At 42.6% G+C, this 24,503-nt stretch overlaps 1 protein-coding gene across 1 annotated transcript in view; it reads left to right on the forward strand.

Annotated features, from left to right (window-relative positions):
* The window catches only part of KIAA1549 (KIAA1549 ortholog), a 123,268-nt gene extending 105,125 nt beyond the window's left edge, over positions 1–18,143 (forward strand). Inside the window, exons 17-20 of the mRNA XM_070465181.1 lie at positions 250–296; positions 6,760–6,920; positions 9,878–10,023; positions 12,376–18,143. Coding sequence (XP_070321282.1) covers positions 250–296; positions 6,760–6,920; positions 9,878–10,023; positions 12,376–12,627 — 606 coding nt within the window. The 3' untranslated portion in view covers positions 12,628–18,143. The remainder of the gene's footprint in view (positions 1–249; positions 297–6,759; positions 6,921–9,877; positions 10,024–12,375) is intronic.
* The last annotated feature ends 6,360 nt before the right edge of the window (positions 18,144–24,503 follow it).

The following is a 24,503-nucleotide window of genomic DNA, read 5'->3' on the forward strand; positions in this document are numbered from 1 at the left end:
CAGGAACCCTGTCTCTTGTTAATATTTTTACAAAAGAAAGAAAGGTCTGGAAGCTAGTTGTATATTAGCCCAGTTCCCCAAACTGAAGCTTCTAGCATTACATGGTGGCGGAATGCCGTGAAAGCATGCTAACTTTTTATGAGAAAATAAATCTCTTGGAAGTTGATCCTGCAAATCTAAATTTGTAAGTTTGCTGTTGTCACTTCATAATAAGGACTGAATGTTAATCTTCATTTGAATTTCTTCCAGAGATATGAAGACTATGGAATGACTCCCCCATCAGGCCCATTACCAAGGTAAGGTTTTTAGGAGAAAATGTATCAGGACTTTTTCACCCAGGCTGTTTCTTAAATTTTGCAGCTTTGTTTCTTTTAGCTAATATGAACAGATACAAAACTCTGAGTTGTGTTTTTATCTTGATGTAACCAGAAGAGGAGGAAGAAAGTTAGAATTTTAAGTCCTGCTTCCAGTAATGACAGACTAGATAATTTGCTCATGATAACTGGAAAAGCTGGACAAGATTTAAGAACAAAAACAAAACACCCAGTAGCCATCAGGGCAGTGAAACAGAATGGAGCCAGGATCCAGCAAATCCAGAGAAGTGAGCCCTGCTTTGGGGTCCACTTTCTCCCACGGATACTGCTGATTCCAGACAAGGCGGCTGAGAAGCTGAGCAAAACTTTTGACAAGATTCATGAGATTTGAAGTCTTGAAAATGCACTGTATCAAAAGTTTTGGGGGGACTTTCCTGGTCGTCCAGTGGTTAAGGCTTTGCCTTCCAATGCAGGGGGTGCAGACTCATTCCCTGGTAAGGGAGCAAAGATCCCCTGTGCCTCATGGCCAAAAAACCAGGTCATAAACAACAGAAGCAATAGTGTAGCAAGTGCAGTAAAAGACTTTTTAAATGGTCCACATGAAAAAAAGTCTTAAAACCTAGGGAAGTAGAAGGAAGGAAATAATAAAAATAAGAATAGAAATTAATGAAGTAGAAAACAAATGCCATACTAGAGAAGATCAGCAAAGCTGAAAGTTAGTTCTTTGAAAAACTTCTAGAAAGGAAAACATGAATAGTCTTATAACTATTAAAGAGATTAAAATCATTATTAAAATTCTTTCCACAAAGAAAACTTCAGGGCCTGGTGGCTTCAACAGTAAATTCTACCAAACACTGAAGGAAGAAAAGATACTAGTATCATACAAACTCTTTTAAAGAACAGAAAACAGGAAAATACTCCTTAACTCATTTTATGAGACCAGCATAACCTTGATAACCAAAAACAGAAAGGACAAGGACATTGTAAGACAGGAAACATTAAGGGCCAGTTTCATTTGTGAACATAGATGCCAAAAATTTAAAACTGTATTTTAGCAAGTACATCCAGCAATATAATACAATAGGCTATCATATCATAATCAAATTGGATTTTTTTCCATCAGTACAAGAGTAATGTAATATTTTAAAAAATCATTGTAATTCACCACTTTGAAGTGAATAGAGGAGGAAAATCTTCTCATTTCCATAGATACAGCTTTTGATAAAGTTCAACATCCGTTCATGGCAAAAATCTTTGTAAACACAGGATAGAAGCAGATAGGAATCTGATAAAAAAGTATCTTGGCAAATACTGGTTAATGATGAAATGTTAAAAACTTTCCCTTTGAAAACAAAAGCGAGACAAAATTGCCTGCTTGCATTACTTCTATTCAGCATTGCCCTGGCCATCCTAGCTAGTATAATAACACAAGAAAAAGTAACAGAACGATTAAGGAATTCAAATAGAGAAATAATACTGTTATTATTCACAGATGATATACTTTTGTAGTAGAAAAATCCTAAAATGTCAATACATGAATTGTTAGGATTAAGGAACTTTAGCAAGATGGCTAAAGAGCAAGATCATAATAATTAAATTACAAAGTAGTTGGATACCAAGATGAACAAGATCAGCATACAACATTATAAGACCAGTATACAAAAATCTGTTCTGTTCATGAGCAATGACAGAAAAAAAAAAAAAAAGGTACTATGTAAAATAGCATTAAAAAATATGAAATACTTCAGGATAAATCTAACTGAAGATATTCAAGCCTTCTAAAGAAAGGTATTCATGAATTGTGCAACTCTTTTAAAATGTCAAATCTCTCCAAATGATCTACAGATTCATTGCAGTCCCATTCAAAATCCCAATAGTTTATTGCATTTTTAATTTATTTTTAAAAAATTAATTCATTTATTATAATTGGAGGCTAATTACTTTACAGTATTGTGGTGGTTCTGGCCATACACTGACATGAATCAGCCACGGATGTACATGTGTTCCCCTGTCCCAAACCCCCCTCCTACCCCTCTCCCCATCCCATCCCTCTGGGCTGTCCCAGTGCACTGGTTTTGAGTGCCCTGTTTGATGCATTGAACTTGGGCTGGTCATCTGTTTCACATATGGTAATATACATGTTTCAGTGCTGTTCTCTCAAATCATCCCACCCTCGCCTTCCCCCACAGAGTCCAAAAGTCTGTTCTTTATATCTGTGTCTCTTTTGCTGTCTCTGTTGCATTTTTTAATATGTGGAAGTTGATGAACTCACTCTAAAATACATGTGGATTTGCAAGGGGCCAAGAGTAGCCAAGACACTTTGAGAAAGAAGAATAAGATGTTAGGACTATATTCTAAATGTTGCAAATTACTGTCAAGGAATGAGGAGTGTGGTGTTGCTATAAAGCAAGACAAGTAGACCAGTAGAACAGAAAAGAGCATTCATAATCAGACCCACATGTGAATAGACAATTGATTTACTACAATGAAGGAATTGTAATAAAGAATTAGTCTCAGAGATCACATTCAACTATCCCTTGAATGATTCAGCTATCCCTTTAGTCACACAGAAGTATGAATGTTATCTGCTTTCTCCTTACTTTCTCTTTATTTGCCCTCATTTTCAGAAGATTTTGTTTTATTTTTCCCCAACCCTTCTCCCCCTCTCCAGGCACTGCTTTGTGGTCCAAAAGCAACAAAGTTAAGGGAACAGGTGGCGATTAGATGATCCAGGGCAAAAGCTAATGCTAGGGGGACCACATGATCTGGTTTCGCCTGGTTCAATCCTAATTTACACCTGTGGTTCAGCATAATTGTAAATTCCACTCTCAAAAGTGTTCTGGTTTGGATGCTAAATTTTACGGTCACCCAAGGTAAATTAGAATGTTTGGATCAGACAGAACTCTCTGAATATACAGTTTAGGATGAAAGCAGTGTAGATATAGGCAGGAGGGTGCTAGTTGACTGGATAAAGCAGAAATCATTAATAAAATGCAAGCTCTTGTTCCTAGGTGAATGGTCCAGAAATTATAATTAACTTAGGTGAGCTCTAGTTTACAGGGCTGGATGGAGGAGTGTGCATTGGTTAAGCTCTTAGATCTGTAAGGTCAGGGATGTCAGACACCTCTTTCTGAGGTCAGTCGGAAACAGCAGCAGTTCTTTAAAGAGAGTAATACAGGTTGCCTGGGTTTTAGTTTATGGACTGTACTCCAGAAATGACAGTGTAGAATCAGAGCAAGTTGGTGTACTTTCTCATCAAACTGGTTTAATCTATTAGTCAGTTCAGTTGCTCAGTCATGTCCGACTCTTTGCGACCCCATGGACTGTAGCATGCTAGGCTTCCCTGTCCATCACCAACTCCTGGAGCTTGCTCAAACTCATGTGCATCAAGTTGGTGATGCCATCCAACCATCTCATCCTCTGTCATCCCCTTCTCCTCCTGCCTTCAGTCTTTCCCAGCATCAGGGTCTTTTCCAATGAGTCACTTCTTCATATCAGGTGGCCAAAGTATTAGAGCCTCAGCTTCAGCATCAGTCTTATATTCAGAACTGATTTCCTTTAGGATTGACTGGTTTGATCTCCATGCAGTCCAAGTTTTAATCTATTAATTACTGGTTAACTGTCATTTGCAAGGAATTATAACTAAACCATCATTCTTTTTTTTACTTTTGAGTATCTTTAAAAGAGTGAGGGTGAGATTCTCAGGGTGAGATTCTCAGATCCCTAGAGGGTCCTTGAGGCCCATTCAGGGAGGTCTGTGAGGTCAAAGCTATTTTTATAATAATATAAAGATATCATCTGACTTTTCTCATTGCGTTGACCTTTGCACTGAGGTATGAAAGCAGTGGTGGGTGAAGCTGTGGTGCCTTGGCTTGAATCCAGATAGTGACACCTAGCTGTTCAAGGATTCATTCCTGTCTTCTTCACTGCTGGGCAATCACAGATTTTTTATTTTTGCTTTTTACAGCATTTTTTAAAATGCCAGTTTTATGTTAGTATATCATTGAGGTAGTAAAAATAAATTTTGAAGATGTATTTATTTTTGGCTGTGGTGAGTCTTAACTGCTGTGCAGCCTTTCTCTAGTCGTGGAGAGCAGGGGCTACTCTTCGCTGTGGTGTGGAGGCCTCTCGTGCCAGTAGCTTCTCTTGTTGTGGAGATCGGGCTCTAGAGTATGCGAGCTTCAGTAGCTGTGGTTGTGGGCTCTAGACGCAAGGGCTCAGGAATTGTGGTGCATGGGCTTGGTTGCTCCATGGCATGTGAGATCTTCCCAGACCAGGGATCAAACCCGTGTCCCCTGCATGGGCAGGCGGATTCTTAACCACTGGACCACCAGGGAAGCCCCAAAATTAACTTTATTAAACCTAGACCTTAGAGTCTCTTAACAGTCTGGATGACAGGAGAGGAGACACATATAAACCACTTCTGCTGATTTTGGCCTTAGAGTTGAGAACTGATCTGACTGTTGCTATGTTTTTGCTTGAACAACCAGCCTGTGGACTTTTGTTTGGCTTTGAAAATGAGCAGTGGGCAAGAAAACAACTGACAGCAGTTATTGCCAATGATCAAATTGAGCTTTCAATTGGAAATTAAAATTTTACAAACTTGTCTGCTGCGGTGAAATGGACAGTTTCCTAGTACCTAAAGCCTTTTCTGAGAGCTTGATGGTGATATTAATGAATGTGACTTTGGGTTACTGTAAGATAAAATGTGTCAATATCAAGAAAGTCTGCATAATTCAGTGAACCAGTATTTTCCAAATGAGCAATGTCATACAATCATGCATGAGTCTATTCTAAGTGCAAGGAAGACCAGTAGTTTTAACATAACAGAAGATGAAAAGTTAATTGATAGTTTCAGAGTCAATATTGCCACTAACCTTCATAGGACATATTGTAGAGTTTTGGTATGGTTTCAGAGAAGAATGTTTAATGGAAATACTATTTGAATATTATTTGGAAAGGCTATTAAAATCTTCCTTCTTTTTCCAACTATGTATTTATGCTTTTCTTCATAAAATAACTGATGGAAACTGAATACAAAGTGTATGAGAATCCAGATGTCTGCTATTAAGGAAAATGTTTTAAAAATGTAGAACACTTCTCATTAAATTGGGGGGAGGGGGGCATGCAGGAAAATATAGGCTTCCCTGGTGGCTCAGATGGTAAAGAATCCACCTGCAATGCAAGAGCCCCAGGTTTGATCCCTGTGTCGGGAAGATTCCATGGAGAAGGGAATGGCTACCCACTCTAGTATTAGTTAATTCTGTGCAAATGTTATTTTTAAATGAATTTTTCATTTGCTCTGTTTTAATTTTGAACATGATACTTAGCTATAGATATGCTCCACATACACAAGAACTCTTGAAAGTGTTACTCAGTTGTGTCTGACTCCTTGTGACCCTGTGGACTGTAGCCTGCCAAGCTCCTCTGTCCATGGGGTTCTCCAGGCAAGAATACTGGAGTGGGTTGCCATGTCCTCCTCCAGGGGATCTTCTGGAGCCAGGGACTGAACCCCAGTCTCCTGCATTGCAGGCGGATTCTTTATCATCTGAGCCACCAGGGAAGCCAAATAAACAAAAGTTCTTGTGAGTCCTTCCCTTGTAGCTCAGTTGGTAAAGAATCTGCCTGCAATGCAGGAGACCCCGGCTCAATTACTGGGTCGGGACGATCCCCTGGAGAAGGGATAGGCTACCCACTCCAGTATTCTTGGGCTTCCCTTGTGGCTCAGCTGATAAAGAATCCGCCTGCAATTTGGGAGACCAGGGTTTGATCCCTGGGTTGGGAAGATCCCCTGGAGAAGGGAAAGGCTACCCACTCCAGTATTCTGACCTGGAGAATTCCATGGAATAGTCCATGAGGTTGCAAAGAGTCGGACACCACTGAGTGACTTTCATTTTCCCTTGTGAGTCCTTATTTTCATGAATGCAACTATGTCCTGAGACTAAATAGTTTGAGAACCACTGCTTTAAAGCACTAGTTTTCAGCCTTGATGAAACTCAGGAACATCAGTGAAGCTTTAAAAACTACCATGGTGTGGGTCCCATGTCTAAAGATTCTATTTTTGGGGGGTCTGGGGTGTGTGGGTTCCCCAGGTAACCTTAATGTACAGCCAGGGTTGAGATCCACTCCTTTAGTTGACTGCTGGAGATGAACGGGCCCTGGAGCTTGAGATGCACCCTTTTTGGGTCTTTAAACTAGAGCATTTTTTCTCCAGTCATCGGCAGATTGGTCGAGCATCAGCTGTGTTCTGGCATGTGTACTGGATGGTGTATATATAGTTTGTAGCACAGGAGATTTGTCAGGGAGCAAATGTTCTGGGAGAGGAGATGGCTCATAAGCCAGCAGACACACAGGTCTTACATTGCTTCAGGGCTGAGGGTGGACCTAGTAAAATACCAGAACCAGGCAAGTGTGGTCCTAATGTTTGGGTGTGCTTCGCCTTCAGACCTGGTTTCGGACCCGGTTTGCTGCAGTCTTCGGAGCTGGTGCCTCCCGAGACGCCACAGCCCCAAGCATCGTCTGAAGCCGCCTCATTTGCTGCCCGAGGGATCTACTCTGAGGAGGGGCCGTCAGTGGCCCGGCCTCGGCCTGTTGGGGGCACCACAGGTACACACGGGCATTTCTTTTTGGCTAAATTCTGCAGAGAACAGTTTAGACTGCAGGGTGTCAGCATCCCAGCCCTGGCCTCTTCTGGTGGTCAGCTGTGTTCCCTCGGATCCTGTTGGAGATGCATGGCCGGGAGGTGGGAAAGGACGGAGTGGCTGAGATCCCAAGACCCGGGGCCTCCGATTTGTCCCTGAGTCAGAGTCTCGAAAACAGTCCCTTTATGTGAAATTCCCAGCGCATGTCTTCCAGGGAAAACGTTTCTGAAAACTTACAGTAAACAGAAACACCTATTTCTGAGTGCTTACGATGGCATGAAAACAAGCATTTATTTTAGAGAAGGCAGTTTCTAAAGTTGATCCACAGTGACTACAAGGAGATTTGTGTTTTATTTGGTGACTTCTGGGAGGGTACAACCACGGTTCTCGTGGAGCCTTACCTCCCTCATTTTTCCCCATCTACCTTTATCTTCTCCTTTCTAAAATGTCCTTGTCATTTCCCCAGGCCTCTATGCCTGTCCCTTCTCTGCAGTCACTCATGGGCGGAGTCAGCAGTGGAAGGTCAGGGGAAGCTGGTGACAAAATGGAACTGCTCTAGGTTTTTTCTACCTACTCTTTCAGATCATCATTAAAAGAACAGTCTTAGAAGATAACAGATATAAAGTGCTTAAAATAGTGCCTGGCGTATCACAAATTGTAATAATATTAGCTGCCATTATTATTATTACTGTTCTTATATTATTTCTGGTGATGGTGTAAATCATTAAATTTTTGGAAAGCAGCTTGGCAGTATAACTTTATGAGCCTTTGATTTGGTAATTTGGAAATGTGGGCTCCTCCCTGTCCCCCGAAGAGATCCAAAATATTGGAGAAGAACTACATGTGCAAGGATGTTTATTGAAGCATTATTCAGAATAGCAAACAACTGTGAGCTCCCTCAATACCGAGTTTAAGGGCATCAGTGAGTAAACTTGTACAGCCTTTGAAAATGAAGAGCTCAGAGCCAGAAAAAGGGAATTTAAGATTTCCTGATTGCCTCTTATGCATTTGGTACTTGACCTATTTTCTCTCTTTTAATCCTTGAAATAGCACTGTGAGATAGTTTTTTTCTTTTTTTTAATCTCCATTTGAAAAGTGAGGCATTGAGTCTCAGCTGGAGTGATTACTGGGGTGTCCGAGGTCACAGGCTTGTCAGTGGTTGAGCTGGAATGCAAACCCCTGCCTGCTGGGGGGGTGATGGGCCACTTGAATCATGAGGGAGCCTGTGCTGTCTCGTTAAGTGAACAAAGCAAAATACAGAATCATGTCTCAACTACGATTTCAACTGCTGTTGCAAGTCCAACACAAAGGTATGCCTTTCTCCCTGTGCGGTTGTCTGAACCGTCACAAGTGATGACGAACACTGCTGCATTTCCGTCTTTGCAAGGTTTGCTCAAACAATGTCTGTTGGGCAATGTCCATTGTCTGATAGTTCCAGTAATTTTAATAGTGTTAAGAATCTTCAGTAACGAGTGCTTCAGGACAAGTGCTCCTGTAGAGGACATTTAATAAAAAGTATTTGATTAACAGAGGCTGTTAATTAGGTAACTAGAGTAGGAACAGCCTTGAAGATGGAGAGGTCTTACCTCTGGAAAACCCTGAACCTTTGTGGGACTAGCCTGAGCGTCCCAGATGAATAAGATGATCCTAGGTGCATTTGGAAATCGATGTTATATTTCACAGCATTTAAAGATCTGTTTTTTCTCCCTCGATCTGTTGAATAGGGTTATTTCCATATGCCAAAGTTGATGGGAGAGAAAAATATTTTATTCAAAGGCTAGCTTTCGCAGCCACACAATGCTATGGTGTGCCTAAGTGTAGAATGAGCGCTAGCGATCATCTGTCTTTGCTTCACTATACCTCGATGAAGAGGTTGGGTGGGTGGCTTTGCTGACTGAAAAAGAGGCACAGCTCGAGAGGTGAGTTTTATTTGGGGCAAAATGAGGACTGTAGCCTGGGAGACAGCACCTCAGATAGCTCTGAGAGACTGCTCCAAAGAGGCAGCGGGGGAAGGTCAGTGTATGATTTTTATGAAAGGGGAGTTCAGTGCAATCAGGCGCTTACTTTACAAGAGGTTTTCTGCTAGTCATCTGGAGCTGATCTCATCATGAAGGGATTTAGTGCTTTTCTGGATGCGAGGAGATGCAAAGATTGGGATCCTGAAATCAGTTCCTGAAAATACCTAACTCTCTAAAGACCTGTTCCACCAGATTCCCTGGAGCAGAGTGTCTCACTCCACCCTGAACTCCCTCGGGGTGCCGAAGGCCAGCAGGTGCAGCTGCTCAGGGCTCAGTCTCCGCAGAGGCAGGTGACAGATGCCCTTGTTCAATTGCTGGCACATGCTCTTGGCAAGTACCCATTTGTCATGGATAGTTTTAAATTTTTAATTTGATGTGACTAAATTATGAAAACAGTGTGAGTGTAACAAAAATGTACTTTAACATTTTGAACTCAAATACACACTCTGCCTGTTTAAAAAAAAAAAAGGCATATTGCATTTTCATTTCCTTGTGAGTCTGAAAGTCATAAGCAAGAAAGTACCAGGTTTCAGCTTCTTTATGGCTCCAAAACCTTTCACTCCTTTTTTTCTGAATGAATAAGGTCCCCGTTATCTGTAGCCTCTACAGAAATGAATGGAAGTGCCCTCCATTATCCCCTTTCTTCCCCGTCCTTTGATGTCTGACCAGGAAAATAGGAACATCACTAATAGCCACTGAATTGAGAGAAAGTAACAGCCCACAAGCCCAGAAGCTCAGGTCTGGTTTTCTTAGGAAGTGTCTTTTCTGGGGGTAGAGTTGGTGCCACATTTGAACAATGCTTGTGTCCCCAGGGGCGTGCTGAGGTCAGAACCAGAGTGTCTTCACTTGAGCAGCCTTCCACTCCCCTGCTGCTGTTCACGGGCCCCTCCCTGTGTTCCTCTAGGCTCTCAGATCCAGCACCTGACGCAGGTGGGAATCGCCAGCAGAATCGGAGCTCAGCCAGTGGAAATCCCACCGGGCAGAGGCAGCCAGTATGGGGGGCCAGGCTGGCCTGCCTACGGGGAGGACGAAGCCGGCCGGAGAGAGGCTGTGAGTATCTCGTGTTGGGATCATCGTTGAGAATTCAGACACGATGGGTATGGATTTCAGTTTTATAAGATGAAAAGAGCTATGGGGACAAATGATGTGAAGGCTGCATAATAGTATGAATGTATTTAAAACCACTTAAGCATGGTTCAAACAGTAAATGGTATAGCTGCTGCTGCTTCTGCAGGGCAGATCTGTTTCTAAAACCTGCATAAAGTTTTAACCTCCGTTACCTTTTTTCTCCTTGAGTGTATTTTTCTTTTCATACAGTCATGCATGCATGCTAAGTTGCTTTAGTTGTATCCGACTCAGTGTGACCCTGTGGACTGGTAGCTTGCCAGGCTCCACTGTCTATGGGATTCTCCAGGCAAGAATACTGGAGTGAGTTGGCACGCCCTCCTCCAGGGGATCTTCCCGACCCAGGGATTGAACCCGTGTTTCTTTTGTCTGCTGCATTGGCAGGCAGGCTCTTTACCACTAGTGCTACCTGGGAAGTCCTTCTTACAGCCTGTAGATGGTAATTCCCTCTGACCAGACTGGGAGACTACTGGCATTGAAATCTGGAAATGTATACTGTTTTTCTCGAGGTAGATTCCAGGCTTGAAGTAATGAGGTTTCTAAAATAAAAAATAACAAAAGCAGTATTCATTATGGAAAATCTGCATAGAGACCTAAGTAACAGTTACTTTTTCCCCCCAATTTTTTTCAACTATGGTAAAATACATAGAACATAAAATTTACCATTTGAACCTGCTTAAGTTTTTTAAAATACATTCATACTATTATGCAGCCTTCACATCATTCGTCCCCATAGCTCTTTTCATCTTATAAAACTGAAATCCATACCCATTAAACACAAATTCCCCATTCTCCCTCCCCCTAGCTCCAGGCACTACCTGTAATTTTGTCTCTGTAATTTTGACTTTTAAGTCATGAATTTGAAACTGTAAAAGCTGGACTTGATCTTTGGTATCATCACTATATAAATATTCTTGATCTTGTGTACCTCCTTGCTCGCATTTGAGTTTTATTGTGGGTTTGTTAATGTCATTTCCATTATGACCACCGTGTATGCATGCTGAGTCACTTTAGTCCATGTCTCACTCTTTTTCGACCCTGTGAACTGTAGCGCACCAGGCTTCTCTGTCCATGGGATTCTCCAGGCAAGAATACTGGAGTGGGTTCCCATTTCCTCCTCCAGGGGATCTTCCCGACTCAGGAGTTGAACTTGGTTCAACTTGGTTAAACTTGGATCGACATGAGTTTCATCCATGGGTCAGGAAGATCCCCTGGAGGAGGAAATGGCAACCCACTCCAGTATTCTTGCCTGGAGAATCCCATGGACAGAGGAGCCTGGTGGGCTACAGTTCATGGGGTCACAAAGAGTCGGACATGACTGAAGAGACTTGGCGTGCATGCATTACAGTCTCAGGTCTGCACTTTACCTTTGCTGACATTTTGCTTTTTCTGTGCCTGGCTTAGTTTCCTGAGTTGTTTTGAGTTTTCCCATCAAATCCAATGTGCACTTTTTGAGGGCTTCTTGGTCACAATTTGGAGAAGTGAAATGTGGAAGTTATTCCAGGGCTCAAATGTCAAGCTATCAAGTTGCTCTTACCACAAGTGAAATCACAGATGTAGTGTGTGCATATGTGTATAAAGAGATTTTTTTCACTGAAAAAAATATGAAAAAAATCACTGAAAAGTATAATTCTTATCAAAGGAATGCCCGGTTAATCCATATTTTGCCAGTGTCAGCAAAGCTAGTGTATACTTTTGTGCAGATAGCTTTAAAAAAGAAAAAGCTGTACAGAGCACTGACACGCAGACACACAGGCAGATAGGATGGAAGATGATTTTGTGATCTTGTTGCCGTTCCATGGGCCCAATATGTGTTCTCTTCACCCCTTCCTTGGGTCCTGGACTCAGAGCAAAGGCAGTTGGTCTTCCTGTCGGTCCGTCTGCCAGTTTCTGCTTATCCCTCTGAGCAGACATCCTCATCAGACCTTGCCCTCTCTGGGATGCTCCAGCCTCCCTCCCTGTCCAGCTCTGCAGGGCCCTTCCGGGTTCCCCAGTGGCCCACTCTCCTTCTACACATGGCAGCACAGGGATTAGCCAGTGGGGCCAACCATGCATTCATTCTTTCTGTCTTGAAGCAAGTGTGTATAGACCCTTGTTAAATTAAGTTCAGGGGCTTCTTTATTGGACTACTTTCCCTTGAAATTTCTCTGCAGTTACATCTTTGCATTCTGGTGGTGGGAGACTGAGTTCTTGGTTGGGAGGTGGGTGGAGGGCATCGGCTGCCAGTTTGCCTCTGATCTTCCCTCCTGTTTTCCTGTGTTTGCCATGGTTTTTCAGACACACGTGCTTGGACATCAGGAGTATTCATCCCCGCTGTTCCAGGTGCCAAGGACTTCAGGCCGGGAGCCCTCAGCTCCTCCCGGGAACCCCCCCCACAGGGGGCTGCCGGGCGCCGGATTGGCCTACGCCACCAGCTCCACGGAAGACCTCCAGCCCGGCCACTCCTCAGCCTCTCTCATCAAAGCAATCCGCGAGGAGCTCCTCCGGCTCTCGCAGAAGCAGACCGCTGTGCAGAACTTCCACAGCTGATCAGCCTCGCCTTGCACATTTGCCAAGTATCCGCTTCCTGTGGAAGCAAGACTAAAAGGAAGTCAACTGAGCAGGTGTTTTTAAGAGGAGGAGCATCTCTGGGGCGAGGGGCCCAACTAAGGGAACAGGTCGAAATTTTAGAAGATGCCCCAAGTCATGTGACAGCCCATGATGCTTTTCATACGTTGGCAGTTTTGTGACCACCTGGGTTCAGTTGAAATTTATGTACTTTTGGCCAAAAGCCAGCAGCACTTCACAAAAGATCAACCACAGTTCTAAGCTAATGAAATTCCTAAGTTAGTCTCTTTCTTTTTTTTTTAAGGTGAAAGATGATAATGTGTAGATGGTATAGGGATTAAAGGAACCTAGTATTTCCGTGGGAAGATGTGACTCAGACTGGTTTGTACGATGAACCTGCTGCTTTGTTTTCTGAGAAAAGAGTTTTGAAGACATTTTATTAATGGCTTGATTTTCACCCTCTTTTTCCTCCATAGGAACTTCTTTTAATAGTAATATTAACGACATGAATACTAAGACTGTTTGGGAATTTAAAAAGCTACTAGTGAGAAACCAAATGATAGATTGTAGAGCCTGACGGTTTGAAACAAAGCCATCAACTGCATCTTCCTTTTTCTGGTGCTACAGCTACAAGAGCCCCTTCACCTTGTCTGTGAAATGCAACTTTGGCTTTCTCAATAGAAGAACACGTGGAAGGTTTCATTTTGTTCTAGAAAGAGGGGAGAAAGCCTCTCCACAGAGGAAAAGCTTAATATTTATTTGGTTATTCAAAATACATATCAAAGTTTAGATTTACACTCTTAATTGTATTTGCCATTTGTTGATTGGCAGCGGCAACTGCCTATTGCATTTCATTTGAGTACATATCTTCATCAAGGCCAGTCCTATAGAATGAGGCTTTGAGGAGGTCCTGACGAATCCTGGCACTTTGCTGATAAGTTGCTCCCGACTTTGAATGAGGAATCTTACGTAAGCAAAAATGCTTTGTCACAGTTCCTAGGACCACCGAATGGTTAGTTATTCGTGAATGCATCTGTGGTAATTGCAGTCCCTGTGTTCGAGACCTGGAAACGAGTTCTGTTGAGCCTCTTTGTAATGAGCCAAGGAAGGAAGGAGAAGCTTTGAGACCACGAGGGAGAAAGAGTTGCTCCTAATTTCTGATTTTATTGTGTATAACTGTGCTGAGTGACTGAAAAAACCACCTTTGGGCCTGATGGAGGGGTCCTCTCACTTGAGATTGCCTCCTTAAGGGAATAGCTCTCCGCTTCCCGAAGTGGAGTAAAGAATAGAGTAACAAGGGCTGTTCTGTTTTCTGGGACCTGAGTGGAATGAAGAAGAACAGATGCAGATAACACTTTGCCATGAATCCTTTTTTATTAGCTCAATTAATATCTTTAATTAAACAACAGATACACAGGCAGAATCTGGGGCTCTGACTAATCAAAATCTCTGTATTTGTGTCAAATTTTAAGAACCCCGAAGCAGCTAAAATAGGCCCCAAAGTGTAACCACTGGCTTCCAGTGTTATGTTTCTGCGCTTCCTGCACTAAGCCTGTTATGTAGACTCAAGAGTCTCACAGTCCAGGGAGAGTCAGTTCTGGGAAATTAAAATGTAGGCATTTTTTATCTTTACGCCTCTGAAACAGGAGAGGTGCAGAAGGATGTCTGTTGAGAATGTGAAATAAAGTAACGGGAGCTCCTTTTCAGGTACCCTTCCCTGGCTCCAAAGAGCAGGGGAGAGAGGACCCTCATGTGGGCTTGATCTCTTACCTTTTAGTCTTGATTTAATACCAGACTTGCCCAGAGTGGAGGGGTCTCTTTGCCTGTCATTCAGAAATACCAGGATCCTGAATGTGTAAGGAAGAATTTCAGAGATTCACGCAAATTCTTATTTCGGACACCTTTTGGTGAATTCAGATTGAGTGCCAGCTGACAGCCCCTCCCCTCCCCTCCTGCTCAGTGTCCTAAGTGTTCGCACGTGGAGTGTACAAATGTGGTTACCTCCTTAGCACGTGGCAGAGATGGGCCTCTGTTTTAAATGGGGCTGCGGTAGCAGTTTTGATGCCTTTCAAGCTAGCATAAGGGGATTCTGTCTATATTTTTCTTCTTAGAAGAGATACACTTTTAAACCAACGTCAAGACCAAAAATGACGTGTTATAGACAACCGGTGGTATGTGGTGGGTGTGAGCAGGCTGGTAAGATCCCCAGCACTCTTGCATTGGTTGTAAAGCACACTCAGATTGCACTCAGTTTTACTGTCAACTGACCCAGAACACATCAGCTGTCGTGGGAACACCACCCTGAGTGGGGCTTCAGACACTCAGTCAATGGAATCTACTTCAACGAGAGGTCCTCGTGGCAGTTGTGTGGCTTTGGAGTTCCATTTATTGAAACACTGCAAAATGAAAACTGACAGTTTATGTCTGTTCTTTTTTTCTGATTTTAAAAGTTCTCATGGTAGTAGCAAGAGCTATACATTTGAGTCAGAGTTTTAGAGGAGACTGTTTGGAGAAATGGTCATTTTCAGATTCTGCACAGTCACTTCCTGGCTGTGTCAGGCCCCTTGTCTGAGCCTTATTCTCCTCATCAGCCTCATGAGAACCGGCCTACCCCGCGCACCCCCCCCCCCCCCCAGGATTTCTCATTGCAAGGATCAGGTATGGTCATGTGGGCAGACACCCCTTGAGGAGGGACCACAGAGCACTGTGAGAACGTGGGCTCTCTGTGTGATGGTGCTGGGATGGACCGTCTGATCTGCTGTGACCTCCCAGTGAGTGAGCTCACGTGGAGGAAACCAGAGCAACACCAGAGGCCCCGTGGGACTCCACTTCCTCCCTCCCTATTTGCTTTCAATTCACTTCCTTCACCATTAACTTTCAGTTCTCATGCATTGTTCGGATTTTCTGCTGTTTCTGGCACCAAACATGAGCCCTCCCTTCTGAGATGTTCGGATCTGAATCAGACAACACCCTCGGGTGTAAAAAACGGAAGAGATGGGAAAATAACATGGCTTAAACGTCAGTAAAATGCACCGAAGTACACAAGTACATTAGAAGGAGGAATGGAACTTACACGTTTGGAAACGGTGGGATCTTGGGGAGAGCTCAGCATCAGAAGCCACGGAAGACAAGAGCTTTCCGGGCATGTGGTGAGATGGTGTGGGAAGAGTTGAGAGTGGGCCTGGGGAAGGATGGTGAAAGTGGTGAAGCTGCCATTGAAAATAACCTTGAACCTGGTCTGCTCCAATATGGAGACCAAATCCGTAACTGCACCATTGAAGGAGTTTTGTAAAGAGGAAGAAGTGATGTATGAGGAAACATTTGTAGGAACCCACCAAGAAAATGACCAGGCCTGGGAGGCAGGTCTGTGGAGGAAGACGTCTGTTCTGGAGGGGACGGGAGAGTCCCAGAACTGCCAGAGGGCCAGTGTCAAGTGTGAAAGACGTCCACCGAGGTCTACTGTTAAGAGCAGATCTCAAGGGTCTGTCGTTCAGCCACATTTAATCCTTTGTGGAGTGTAGTGGGTTATAAGTAAATATATTTGACTTTATGGCTACCTACACTTTTTCCTTCAAGTTGTATTTAATTTCAGAGCGTCTTTTCATTTTGGTTGTATGTGGTTTTTGAGCTGCAGACTAAGCCAGTTTCTGCCAACCACAATTTTTCAGGGCATGAGGCCTGTGATGCAGGGCACAGGTGAAGGGATGCCTGGAGGCTGCGGGCTGAAACAGGTAATTCTGTGCTTTACAAGCCTCCCATTCAACTGCGTGACAGGGTCAGTGTTCACTGTGTTTGCACAACTTAGTGCTCCAGTGACCAAACCAATCACTCGGACACAGATTGGCATTTGTAGTTAATTCAGGAGTTAATCATTAAATACATCTCTCTCTCCCTTTCATATGAGATTCCTAGACATGAATGAATTTTCTGGTTGGAAGGAGAGCTGGTGAAAGGTTCTGGGTGGGTGGGGAGGGGGTTCCAGTCTTGAGTACCACACACGCTTTAGCTGTAGATGTTTTAGCCATTTCACTTCTACCTCCAGAGCAGGTCTCCAAAGCCAGACTCCAGGGCCCACCTAACCCACCTTTGTTCCAGGCAGGAGCGTGAGGAAGTCCACTTCTGCACCTGCATGTAGACCATTTGAACACACAGCATGTTTTTATGGGATGGTAACCTGAACTTCATTTTTACATTTACTCTAGCACCGTCACGGATATTCTTACAACAGGTGAGAGGGGTTTCCATCAACAGCTGCTGTAACACACTCATATACTGTATTAGGCCTACACTTGTTACCTAGTGAACAGGGAGTGTGTGCATTTCTGGTTTCTTTTGCTACCCTTGGAGGCAATTTGCAGTGTTTAAGATTCCTTTCTCTAATTTTATGAAAAAGACTTGAAAACTAAAACCTCACGGGTTTGATCCTAATTCCATGCTGTGTGTGTAACAGTACACTTGACAATTTATCTTAACACCCCAGCGGCATTGACATTTAGCAAAAGAGTATCAAATGCCTTGGAAACATGAAACAAAGTTGGGAACCAGGGAGCAAGAGAAAGAAGGAAGGAATGTCACCCTCTGAGACACCCTTCTCTAAATTACTTTCCCACGGGGTAGATCATCATGCAGACTCTTTGCTTTTCCTTCTTTCTCTGGGTTTTTCTGCTCTGGGGCCGCTTCACATTTAAAGAGTGGATAAGGAGAAGGGACAAAGAGAAAAACTGAAGTGATTTGGGTCTCACGGTCCCTGATTCCACAGAATCTTTCTGGACAACTTGGAACATCATGAATGCCCCTTCTCATGTCCACCAGGTTTCCAACGTTCATCACTTGACTCCTTGAGTGCAAGGTCAGAATAGTGCTGGGTCAGCGTCTAGCCAGGCTCCCCATACTGTTCCTCCTGCAAATGTGAGGAAGGAGGAGGGAACCCTAGGGGAACAGAGGCTCCACCAGTGGACTCCGTTGCTCTAGGCAGCAGAGGATTAATTTCAGAAAAGGGGAGTAGAAATTCTCCACTTTGCCCTCCTCCAGGGCTGGTCTCGGGAGCATGGGGGTGGAGTGAATTGCACCCTTCCAGGAAAGGCTGCCAAACCGAGCACTCTAGGGTACCCACTGGCCACCTCCAACTTTGTCAAGGTCCATGTTCTTCTAAATTCCTGCACTCTCATCCCTAGATTATGAGTGTTAATGTACGAAAAAATGCAGAGTAAATTGAGGCCACTTGTGGCATCAATCCTGCAACTTTGAACTTGACAATCATGGTTTGCTGGTCTCAAACGGGCCCTTAAATTTCATTATGGGTAAATGATTTTGTAATTCGACCCTCTCTTCTCTTTGCTGGCTATGTTTCTTCCCTTCAATTAGCTGCACTGTTTTCTAATGTGCTGTAGAGTTTTTGAAATAATTTATGCAAGTGTTTGGTTTCCATGTTTACAATTTATACAGCTTTCCTAGCATTTTAAATGGAAATGTCAATAAATGCTCTGAATTGGTGTCAAGTGATATTTTCTGTTTATTTCCTTTGCAACATGATAGTTCTCTCATGTGCAAAATGTGAAAGTTGAATGCAGTGTTTTTTGTTCTCTGATTTTTGTGTCCGTCGTGAGAACACCTGATGCTTTCATTTTCCAAGGAATTAAGTTGAAAGTAGTCTATTCAGTGCATGGAATTTGCAGAATTGTTGTCACTCAAGGTGGTTGGCACCACTCCTTTCATCTCACTATTTTGCTTTACAGGCTCTCCACTAATCAAATCGATGGTTCCACTAAGAGCAGATTCATTTTGGAATTAAAAGATTAGGACTATGATCTAGAAAGATAACTGAGAAGATCCTCATCTATGCAAACTTGAAGGGTAATAGGATAAACCTGGAGTTGTTTACGAAACTCAAGAAAATAAAAACCCCTTGAAACTGAGAAAAGCAAGAGGAACTGCAAAACACAGAGGCACACAACAAAGGAAGGAAATGTGGAAACCTGGATAGGATTCTGGACAACAAAAAGGTTATCAGTGGGAAAAAAGGGTGAAATCTAAATACAGCCTACAGTGTAGCTAGCAGTATTGTACAGAGGTTCCTTTATTGATTTTGCTAACTTTAGTATTAGGGGAAGCTATAGAAAAGGTATACAGAAACACTATTTTTGAAGTTTTTCTCCAAAGTTAATTGAAATTTTAAAAACTAATCTGGTACAGATAAAGCCCAAAGGTCCTCACAGTGACTATTAAGAGCCTGCCCTGGGCATCCATGAACCAGAACTTGCCTCGCTTCTCAAGGCAGTCGGCTCCCGGTGAAGTGGAAACCACAGTTAATGATTGCACGTCTTGGCAGAAAACAAGGCTTCATGACGGAGACTTCACAGGATCAACCAGCAAGGAGAACTTGAGCCTAAAAATTGGAGGGAGTAGACCACTATGAAGAAAGCTTTAAAGTATGTTTCTGCTGTTTACAGAGCTTAAAAAAAAACTAGTAACAGAAAGACAGTGTATCAGGAAAGTTTAAGCACACTGACAAAACTGAAAATCCATGAAAGAAAAAGGGATTTTTAAAAATACATATATACACCCTGGTAAGATATGCCAATACTTTAGACATACCTGAAGAAATAAATGTGATAGTTTTAAGATACTTTTATGTTCTCTTTTCATCAATATTGAGTTCAAAGTCGCTCAGTCGTGTCTAACTCTTTGCAACCCCATGGACTATATACAGTCCATGGAATTCTCCAAGCCAGAATACTGGAGTGGGTAGCCTATCCCTTCAGCAGATCTTCCTGACCCAGGAATCGAGTCAGGGTCTCCTGCTATGCAGCCGGATTCTTTACCAACTGAGCTATCAGGAAAGCCCTGTTATACTTCAGATTAAAACCAGGGGACTACCTGGCACGCCGTGTTCCCCTAAGAGATTTCACATGCTCTGATTGTGAAAAGGTTCAAAATAGTAGAACAGGGAATTAGGAGAAGCAGCTAAGGCTTAGGAGAAAGGTCAGGCTGGTCCCACACGCAGTTCCACTGGGTTGACTTAAATGTGGATTTAAACCAATTTGGCATTTTTTTCTCTCTCCTCTTCCATGTTGCACCTGCCATGCACAGTCTCAGGTAAGAAGAAAACAATAAGCAAAAACAAGAGATCCTTGGTCCAGTGCCTGGGTTAGGTGATTAATGAAATATTTTTATTGTTGTTGAGTTGCACACTATTTATTTAGTAACTTTCTTCCTCTAAAGATCTCCCTCACCTTCCTTGCTGGACCTTCCTAGGGGAGTAACTGGAGGTGGTATGTGTTTGATCTCTCTGGTGTTGGGAGACTGGAACAATTATAGTCACAAATCTAAGTAGCCCACATTCATGTAGTTAAACAACTATCTGTCATACTTGTGCCAAAGGATAGAATTACAGAAGTGTGGAACACAGAACCTATCTGGACAACTCTTATTGTAAAGTTGTTTTAGAGTAACTGGCTCATAGGTGGTTACATCAGTACCTTGAAAATACTCATTAGTGTAAGTATTTAGATTTTGATTCTGTGATACAGTGATATTCCTGAAATTAGTGGTTTCTTTCATTTCAGTTCAGTCGCTCAGTTGTGTCTGACTCTTTGTGACCCCATGGACTGCAGCACACCAGGCCTCCCTGTCCATTGCCAACTCCCAGAGTTTACTCAAACTCATATCCATTGAGTCGGTGATGCCATCCAACCATCTCATCCTCTGTTGTCCCCTGGTCCTCGAACCTTCAATCTCCCAGCCTCAGGGGCTTTTCCTATGAGTCAGTTCTTTGCATCAGGTAAGTATTGGAGTTTCAGCTTCAACATCAGTCCTTCCAATGAATATTCAGGACTCATTTCCTTTAGGATGCACTGGTGGATCTCCTTGCAGTCCAAGGGACTCTCAGCATCTTCTCCAACACCACATTTCAAAATTCTTCAGCACTCAGCTTTCTTTATAGTCCAAATCTCACATCCATACATATCTACTGGAAAAACCATAGCCTTGACTAGACAGACCTTTGTTGGCAAAGTAATGTCTCTGCTTTTTAATATGCTGTCTAGGTTGGTCATAACTTTTCTTCCAAGGAGTAAGCGTCTTTTAATTTCATGGCTGCAGTCACTATCTACAGTGACTTTGGAGCCCCCCAAAATAAAGTCTGTCACTGTTTTCATTGTTTCCCCATCTATTTGCCGTGAAGTGATAGAACCAGATGCCATGATCTTAGTTTTCTGAATGTTGAGCTTTAAGCCAAGTTTTTCACTCTCCTGTCTCACTTGCATCAAGAGGCTCTTTAGTTCTTCACTTTCTGCCATAAGGGTGGTGTCATCTGCATATCTGAGGTTATTGATATTTCTCCTGGCAATCTTGATTCCAGCTTGTGCTTCATCCAGCCCAGCATTTCTCATGATGTTTCTTTCATTTAGCATTTTACAATTCTGAGATTTTTCTAAAGAAAACATCAGTATGAAGAGTTTTTTGTTTGTTTTGTTTTGTTTAAGAATGACTTAAAATCTAAAATGGAGTTGCTGCATTTTAGTACAAATGTTGGTCTTCAAACCAAAGTATTTCTTCCTTGTGCCTGTTTTTGAAGAATAGTAGAGATGTTCTGCTTTTAGAAGAAGTGAGAAGTAGCTATTCCCTTTAGAAATTCCTAAAGCTGTGTGTGTGGGGATTGGGGTGGGGGGTGGGGGTAGGCTGTGACGGGGGAGGCAGGGAAAGAAAGAAATCATGACCTGGATTTAAAGTCAAGAACCAGCAGGTGTTTTGAATGTTGGTTTCCTTTTATATTTCCCTGATACTGTTCTTTCTGGATTCTTTGCAAGACAAATATAATACACAAGTTACGAGTAAAGTTCTTAAAAAAAAAAAAAAGATGTAATTAACCATTAAATCAGAACATCATATTATTGCAGGTAACCCATTAACCCCAATCTTTTTCCATTTTATCTTTTCTGGACAAAATGTAGGTTAGTAAAAAAGGAAATAAAAACAGTATATCTTCACCATTAGAGATACTGCAAAAAAAATTTTTTTTAAATTTTAATAAATCTCAGTGTTTGGTGATTGGGACTGATCAGGGTGATTTACTTTCTAATTGATCTAAGAAGCTATTGATTTGGTTTCCAAAGAATACAAGGGCTGGGGGAGGGTCAGGAATAGGGCAAAAGCATTAGAATTGGTACAGGGTATAAACTGGAAAGAAAAGTGGGATATGTGCCTGGGGACCTTCCACTGCTGGAGGAAAATGGCACCATCACCTTGAGAACCCCATCCCTTTGTGGCTAATTCTGCGGCTGCCTCTAGGGAGCACTGCCCGATTGACCTCCTGACACATTTCATGGAATTTTGCAGGAACTTCACAGTGCTTGTAGCTGAGATAGAGGACTTCATGGACAGGGAGGCCTGTTCAGAAAGTGATATCCCATTTCTAGCCTCGGCTTTAAGGTAACTCAAAAGCTCTGCCTTCTGCTCATAAGCTGCTTTGGGGGGACTCTGGTGAAAAGTGTCTGCCTCAGTGTCTTTCTCTTCACTGGCTGACTGGGCACAGATATCAACTTTCCATAACACATTTCCTCCCAGACTGCCTACCTCTCTCTCTCCCCAACCCACTGATGGATGAACCAAGAATAACATCTCAAGTATTTCTGTAGGATCAAAAGTTGCTTTAGCCTATGACAGAGTCCTCCATGTCTCAGCCCCTTTCTGGATAATTAAGGTTTCTGTCTTTTGAGGTTACTGGCCCCTGGACCTCAGAAGTTAAAGAGTTTGTATGCTGTTTCCATCAGTGGGTTCAGAGTGACTTACTGAATTTGAGATGCCTCAACATGTAGAAGGATGGTATTGTGACAAATGGCAAGCAGAATTACAAATGAAGTTGACAGGCTAAAACACAGGAAAAGAATGTTAACAGAATTTCATTTATTCCTATGAAACTTAAAGTTCTACTCCATTAAAAAAATCTATAATATGCATATATGATAAAGGGAATATGGTCTAACAGGACTTTATGGGAAAAGATTTGAGGATGTTAACTGACAGTCTAGGGGCCAGTAGGAGCACTGGAGATGTTTGGGGAGCAACCCTGACTTAGACATTATAAATAGTAACATGTCGCCCTGTAAGAACTTCTATCTCCCAGGTCAGTTACATGAAGAATCCAGGCACTCTATTTTGAAAGAAATGTTCATGAATTGGATGGAAAGACTAGGAGAAAGGGAGCCAGAATGTAAGGACTGGAAACCATCTCCTTTGAGAAAGAAATCAAGAAGCTAAGTGTTTGCCCTGAGGAGTGAAGGCTTGTAGGAGACAAAGCTATCTTCAGATGTTCAAAGTGTCATCATGAGAAAGAGAATTGACTTGCTTTACATATTTGATTGTATTTTGGAAGACATAACTAACAACCCAAGAAAGTTGGTCTTGGCCCAGTTAAAAGAAAGAACTTATCAATGATTTCAGTAGGTCAGCACAGAAAAGTCATCTCTAGAATTTCTTCCCGTTGGCTTCTCATGAGGACCTTCTTCCATGGCACTAAGCCTGTCCCCCCATGGCCTCCAGCAGAAGGACTGTATCTCTGGGCATTGAGACCTCCCTTCCCGCTCAGTTCTTTTCCAAGATGCTCATGGGGCAGTGAGGAAGAAGGGGAGGCTCTGGACACCTGGAAAGGAGATGATGCTATGGATAGGACTGAAAAAAAGCAGCTCAGGCTCTCCCCAGAGTCAGTATGGTGAGGGGACATCCATCTCCCTGCTTCATTGTGCTTAGTTATGCCATAAAATGAAGGAAGGGCTAGATGTTGTTTAGTATGTTTAGATGATGTTTAGTATGAAAAAGTAGCTGTGAAAAAAAAAGTAGTTGTGAATAAAGTTGATTGGCTTAAAGACTTGCTTCTATAGTTAGAACATGGTGTGTTATATGTATACAAAAGTGAACAATTTCAATTCCAGCATTGAGAATCTCATGGAATGGCAAATAAATTTGCTGAAAACTGACTCATCTGATAATACTGCAGATACATGAGTGCATTCATTAAATAAACATTGATCGAGTACCAGATCTGTGATAGGTACTGTTATAAGCACCGGGAACTTGGAATACACTGGGGAATAAGACCAATCTCATGCTCCAATAAACAGCGTGGAGGCCATCAGTCTCTGGAGTGCTGGCGAAAGAAGTTAGCCTGGACACAGTGTGAAAGAGGAATAGGAGTGGGAGGAGAGAAGGAGAATTCAGACAACTCTTTTCAGGCACTTTGCTGAGAAGGGAAGAAAAGGAAAGGGACAATAGCGGGAAGACAGGGCTGTACGGTGAATGATGTAAGGTTGCCAAATAAAATACAGGGACCCCGATTAAGTTGAATTTCAGACAAACAGGAAGGCTTTGTTTTCAGTTTTTGGTATGTCTTAAATATTGCATGATGCTGCAGTCCATGGGGTCGCAAAGAGTCGGACACAACTGAGTGACTGAACTGAACTGAAATATTCCATGAGACACACACACAAAAGTGTTACTTGTTTTTCTGACTCTAAAATTTACCTAGGTGTCTGTGTTTTTACTTGCTAAACGTGGCAACCTTAAACTTAATGGATACCAGACATGTTGTGAGCTAATGGGGGTGACCCATAGAGTGAAGACAAGAGAAGAAAGTGAGGAGGCTGGGATTCAGTGGATGATGGGGGAATTGGCGTTTGGAGGAGCAGGAATATTATCCCATTGTGCAAGGAGGGGAAACAGAACACAGCCCAGATTCAGGTCAGTCTGTAGAGATGCAAAAACTGACAAATTTTCTGCTTCTGAGAAAAAATTGATTTCAAATGAGTAGGTTACCATTTCTTTAGATTTATTAGCTTAGGATTTTCTAATATGCAGCAAAAATA

Source organism: Odocoileus virginianus, chromosome 1 (genome assembly GCF_023699985.2).
Source record: "Odocoileus virginianus isolate 20LAN1187 ecotype Illinois chromosome 1, Ovbor_1.2, whole genome shotgun sequence".
NCBI classification, from domain to species: Eukaryota; Metazoa; Chordata; class Mammalia; order Artiodactyla; family Cervidae; genus Odocoileus; species Odocoileus virginianus.